The 6,647-nt window shown below is 44.3% G+C and overlaps 1 protein-coding gene across 1 annotated transcript in view; it reads left to right on the forward strand.

The window, feature by feature from the left end:
* The first annotated feature begins 5,676 nt into the window (after positions 1–5,676).
* The window catches only part of LOC145395471 (tyrosine-protein kinase Drl-like), a 6,071-nt gene continuing 5,100 nt past the window's right edge, over positions 5,677–6,647 (forward strand). Inside the window, exon 1 of the mRNA XM_080269071.1 lies at positions 5,677–5,812. Coding sequence (XP_080125197.1) covers positions 5,677–5,812 — 136 coding nt within the window. The remainder of the gene's footprint in view (positions 5,813–6,647) is intronic.

The following is a 6,647-nucleotide window of genomic DNA, read 5'->3' on the forward strand; positions in this document are numbered from 1 at the left end:
AACTATTGATAAACTGGTACCCCTTGAGTTAGCAGCCACTCCGGATTCAGAGAATGGTGAAGATCAAACGGGTCAAGAGGCGCGACCTAGTAGGGCCGCAGCACAGGGTTCTCGAGAACTATGGAGAGAACTCTTGGCTAAGGGTCATATTACATGATACAACGTATCATTTTCCGCCGGCCCCAAAACTGTGGGAAATATTTTCCCCCAGAGCAGTTGCGCTCTCTAAATTTATCATAGTTATCCCTGGTTAAAGGCAGAGGACGTAGAGACTGTTGTTAATTATTCAAGCGGTTTTAATAACCCAGAAACGACGTTCTCTTTAATAATTCTTGTTATTGATAAATTAAATGCTACTGCATTTAACCCCCGTGGACAACTATGCATTGTAAATACATGTAATTATGTGGTATTTTCCACTGACCTAAGCTGCGTCCGCGCGATAGGTGACGTGGCAAGCAGGGAAAGATTTCCCTGTTAAGGCAGATGTGGAATTAAGATATTTACATAGTTGAAGGGAATAGTTGGTCTAACTTTAGTTTAAGTGGAACTAAGATTAATTTGTTAGATTTGCCCTGTACATATCATGATGTAATTTAACTGTATTTAGTACTGTAAATAATTAAAAGTTGGCAACCTACCATTCTATGAGGGAGGTAGAATTGCCGCGTTCACTCTCTCTGTTCCTAGTCACTCTCAAGCTAGGTTGTACATACGCACCATAAGGACGCTTGCTTGCTCAAGCAATTACATTAAGCAGCCTCATCGTCATCGGTTATCGATCACTCCCTCTTCACTAGCTAAGTATCCTTTACGAATTGGCCAATTCAAGGGGGGATTAACTATGAGATAGAAGAGAAATAGTTATTGTAGGTGAGTTAAGGTTGAGTTACGTTTCACCTAACTCTATGAGATTTGTTTGATTTACTTAAGAACAACTTTATAAACGAGTAACGACCTACGAGTTGTTATTAGTAATACCAGAAATTTCTTACATAGCGGTGCTCCGGCAGGGATACCGACTTGTATACATTAAACAGTTTTCACATTTTGGTGCCCAGAAAGAGGGCCCAGATTTGTTTACCAGAATTATTAAACATTTTTCACAAAATCCTTCTAAGCTGTACATCGAACCCTATCCACTAGTATGCTGATGACTCCACCCTTCACCTTTCCATTCAGTTCCCACAATGTCCAACTCAGCAGTTACTTCAACAAACAAGGGATGAGGCTATGGCACACCTGATGTCTGACTTGGGTCGTATCTCTGACTGGGGTAAAAATAATCTGGTTGTTTTTAATGCAGCAAAGACTCAGTTCTTACACCTATCAACCCGACAAAATCTCCCACAGGTGTACCCACTAAAGTTTAATAATACTCAGCTTAATCCTGCATCATCCTTGAACATGCTTGGGGTTTCATTCACTCGGGACTTATCTTGGAAATATCATATTTCATCTCTTGTAAAATCTGCTTCCAAGAGATTAGGTGTTCTAAGCCGACTCTGTTCCTTTTTTACCCCTGCACAATTGTTGAGTCTATACACGGGTTTTATCTGCCCCTGTGTGGAGTACAACTGGCATGTGTGGGGAGGTTCTCCACATACAGCTCTTCTCAATAGGGTGGAGTCAAAGGCTTTTCGTCTCATTAACTCTCCACCTCTTACTGGCTCCCTTCAACCTCTGTCTCTTCGCCGCACTGTTGCATCTTTATCTCTTTTCTATCGCTACTTCAATGGTCGCTGCTCCTCTGAACTGTCTGCATGCATTCCTCCACCTCTACGACGGGCGCGTAGCACCCGTCAAGTAGCAAACTCTCATCCCTTTTCTGTCCAACTCTCTGATGCGGGAGTTGACCGTTGCTCTGTCCTTCATTTGTGCAACGGGTCAACTCTGGAACTGTCTCTCTCTGTCTGTATTTCCTGCTTCCTATGATCTCCAGTCTCTCAAACGCAGTGTGTCCAGGCATCTCGAAATGATCGGATCTTGAATTTGGCTCTCTCTTGTATTTTGTTCTTCTCTTGGAAGGAACAGTTTTTACGGGCTCGTGGCCTTTGGTTCCTTCTTCCTAGCATAAAAAAAAAAATCACCATCACCGCCACCATCACCATCACCATCACCACCACTACCATCAAATCCACCATCACCACCACTACCATCAAATCCACCATCACCACCACTACCATCAAATCCACCATCACCACCACTACCATCAAATCCACCATCACCACCATTCCCATCGCGGTGACCATCATCTCCATCACCATTCCCCTTCCCTGCCGCCACCACCACCACCACAGCCTACACCATCATTTTAACATTTTGACACCATCACAACAAGAGCCATTTCCATCTCCGACAACACTATCATCACCCTTGCCATCACTACCACCCATTCACTGCTGCTACCAACATCACCACCCCTAACAATGCACTAGCTGGCAGCCCACATGCTCCTGCTTTCTTCTTCAGAACAAACCCTGTTCTCCTCCCCACACACGCACTTAAATACAGAAATACCAACACAGACACAAGCTTTAATTCTCTCTCTCTCTCTCTCTCTCTCTCTCTCACTTTATGAAGGTGGATGGTGTGTCTGCAGTGACCTCACCTCAAAGTGTTGCATTACTACTGTACTGTGTCCTTCACCATTTTACTATCCCAGAAGCTGATTAGAATGAGCACACTAACTGTAAGTGCTAATTGATAGAAGTATGTGTGTGTGTGTGTGTGTGTGTGTGTGTGTGTGTGTGTGTGTGTGTGTGTGTGTGTGTGTGTGTGTGTGTGTGTGTGTGTGTGTGTGTGTGTTATTTGGGCAGGATCCTGTAGACTGAACATTGAGTGTATACAGTATCTTATTGTACCTTCAAGACCATTATATTTGGTAAGTTCTCTCTCTCTCTCTCTCTCTCTCTCTCTCTCTCTCTCTCTCTCTCTCTCTCTCGGCACTGTCAAACATAACCACTTTATACTGAGAGCGTCTTATATAATTTATTCCTGTTATTCCAAGGTATTTTTATATTTACTAAGCTTCAGACATTAGATAACTGGACGGGTTGGATATAACTTTCAATTACACGCGTTACTTGGGCCGTAAAAAATAATCACAGTCTTGCATGGAAAAGGACCTTAGCTTCGTACACTTCCATTTTATACAGTACCAAGGCAGGGTGGGAGTGGGTGGGCAAGGCAGGGTGGGTGTGTTGGGGCAGAGTGGGTGGGCATAAGGGTTGGTTTCTACGGCAGTAAACACTGGCGTAAGATTGTGTGGGACGTGGGTATGCTTTACTCCCATTCTGTAAAGGATGAATTCATAGGAAGGCGAATAGAAGGGCAGGACAGAGACATGGGATAGACGGTGAAACAGAAGGAAGTTGAAGTTGGCAGTGATCCGGTGTGAGTTTTGGTTATTTTTTGAGGACTGACGTTAGCCTGAGAACGTTCACCCTACAACTATCTAATGCAAAAGTTAACCGTTACTCCCAGTCCTTCATTTGTGAGACAGGTCAACTCTGGAACTGTCTCCCTTTGTCTGTATTTCCTGCTTCCTATGATCTCCAGTCTTTCAAACGCAGTGTCCAGGCATCTCGAAATGATCGGATCTTGAATTTGGCTCTCTTGTATTTTGTTTTTCTCTTGGAAGGAACAATAATTGCGGGCTAGCGACCTTTGGTTCTTTCTTCCTCGCATAAAAAAAAGCTCAGTGACAATCAGTGGGGCTCGAACCCACACTCTAGAGCGTCCTCCTTGGGTGAGATCAGCACGAAACGACCCAGCCAGCGAGTCGCCTTGGAGGTGTCGTGGGTTTACTACACTCCCATACAATACTGTGCCTGATGGGCCAGGATGGGGGGGCGTCGCGTCGGGGTCAGCACTAAATTTCCTCAGTCCCCTCAGTCGTGTCGGGGCTGCCGGGCTGTGTGGACGTGTGGATGTTGCTGTGGCAGTACCGTCACGGGGCCACTCGCTGTGCCGTGCTGGAAAGGTTCTCCTGATCAGGCTCTTGCAGTCATTCAGAAGTGTTATATCAAATTGGGAAGTTAACTTGTTTACATGTTCGCTATTTGAAGAGTACGGTACTTGAAACAGCCTTTTGATATTTAAGCGAAAAGTGTAGAGAAATCGGTGTTTATGGTGCAGTATGGAATCTGGTACAGACAAAATTTGTACAGTAAATATTGAAGCATGGAGAGCACAAAAATATACATCCTGTTCTACCTTTCGAGAGCTAGAAAATGTGTGAAATGATGAACAAACAGAAACTGGGAAGTGAGGACAGCCCTTGTGGAAAATGTAACCCCCCTAATTCTAGAAAGTGACCAAATCCTTCCACCTGTGGGAAGTGACAACATCCATGGTATAGTGGCAAGTAACGCAGTACATATGGGGAGTTCCGGGAGCTCTAAAAACGTGGGAAGTTACAACATTCCTTAAACTGTGGGAAGTGACGAAGAGAAGATACAAAATTCCTTAAACTGTGGAAAGTGACTAAAGCTCCATTACAGTGGGAAGTAACTCGACCCCCTAGGTGATCATGCATAATAATATTGGCTTCTGATTATACATGTTTTTTTCACTATGCTAAACTAATATTCTATCATTACTGATTATTCCTTGTCATGCTATTTCCACTGGTCATGTCAGGTGTTGTGAAAATGCTTCAGTGTTGAGTTCTTGTCTTTCCTCACCCCTGACACCTAACACACGTGGCCAGGCCTTGGAGGAGGTAAAATGTTGGTTGACACACGATAATATAAAAGTTAGCGTGATTTACAGGTCTTACCCTGAGAGAGTCGCTCCCACACGCCACCATATGCCGGTATTAAGATAAGTTTGTCATAATTATACATTCAGTGGCAGAACTGCGGGTGAGCCTGGGGGGGCCCCTCTCCCCAGTCAGACCCTTGCCCCCCATTGGACCCCCATTAGAAATTTCAGTGTATTAATATTGTGTAGCAATGACTCCCTCCTATCCACCCAATGAGGACTTGGCCCACCTCCTCCCCTCCCCCCCCCAATTTGTCAAGACCTGGCTATGCCACTGCATATAATGTACACACACACACACACACACACACACACACACACACGAGACTTGGGAGATACGGAATACTGACTGTCTCTAAACTCCAAAGAGAAATTTCACAGGAACTGAACGTCTGAATCCCCTTTTGAAGCATTAGACTTTCTTCCAAATATATGTAAAGAATGGAACAGTTAAAGGTAAAAATAACGTAATAATAAAGGTAAGACGGTAAGAAGGTAAATAAGGGAGTAATAATAAATAATAATAATAATAATAATAATAAGTACGGTTACAATAAAGGCAATAATAAGATAAAGGAACAATAACGTAATAAAACCAAGGAAAGAAACCCATAAACAAAAGAGCAACAGAAACACAAAGAGGAAACAAAAGGGTACCATTTCAGACCAATATTGGGAATCTGTCCACATAAAGCAAAACACTGACAAGACTAACCCATTGCACTCTATGTAGGGGCTATTTTGGCTTTAGAGAGGTGAGGATAGTGTGTTACCTGACTTTATGTGTACTATGACGTAAGGAAAGCCCCCTCAGGTGTTTGGGTGGTGTACAGTGTGTGGTGATGATGGGTGGTGTTCGACTCGTGTGATGATGATGATAAGTGGTGTGCGACTCGTTTGATGGTGATGATGGTGGTGGTGATGGGTGGTGTGCGACTCGTGTTGGTGGTGACGGTGACGGTGCTGGGGTCCCTGTCCTTTCTACCTGCCGTCACTGCCAACTTCAACCTCTACCTCACCCAGCCGGAAGTCACTAGATTGTTAGGTAAGTGTGACATCATCTTATCGTTGTGCCAAAATGAATCCCTCTTCCCAATTAAGTCTCATTTCTCGCACAAGTGTCATACGATAAATAGGATAGACTTGCATGTTATATCACTAAGTATACATTGGCACAAACATCTATGCACATTTAAGAACTCTATTTTATCAAGGCTGGTACGACTGATGTTACCCATAAGAATATTCCCGAATCAAGCCTGTGGTGAATCATAGAAATAAGCTTCAGATGCCTTAGTGAATGGTGAAGCTGATTTCTGGATAGAGGTAATGGTGGTGGTTGGGTGGTGGTGATGGTCATTTCTACCTGGTGGTGATGATAGGGTTTAGATGGTGGTGATGGTTTCTTCTAGGTGGGGGTGGTGTGAGGGTGGTGGTGATAGTGTTGAGATGGTGAGGGTGTCAAGGTGCTGTTGTCTGTTTGGTGTGTCTGGGTGGTGATGGTGATGTCTAGGTGATGGTGGTGATGTGAAAGTGGTGGTGATAGTGTCTAGATTGTGGTGGTGTCTATGTGGTGATATCTGGTGATGTCTGGGTGGTGGGGATGAGAGGAAGGAATTGCGTGTGGGTGGCAATGATGGTACTGCTTAGGTGGTGTTGGGGTAGTGTGTGTGTGTGTGTGTGTGTGTGTGTGTGTGTGTGTGTGTGTGTGTGTGTGTGTGTGTGTTTTATGTGGTGATGGAGGTGAGGGGAAGTGCATCCTTTAAAAATGGGTGTTGAATGTGGCAGGAAGGTGTCAGTCCACAGAAATCTTGACGTGGAAAAGGATAGGAAAAAGGATGGTGTAGGTGGATAGGAGTGGGCAAGACGAACTGGGATAA

Source organism: Coenobita brevimanus, chromosome 31 (genome assembly GCF_032717465.1).
Source record: "Coenobita brevimanus isolate Jiangsu-jjx chromosome 31, ASM3271746v2, whole genome shotgun sequence".
NCBI classification, from domain to species: domain Eukaryota; kingdom Metazoa; phylum Arthropoda; class Malacostraca; order Decapoda; family Coenobitidae; genus Coenobita; species Coenobita brevimanus.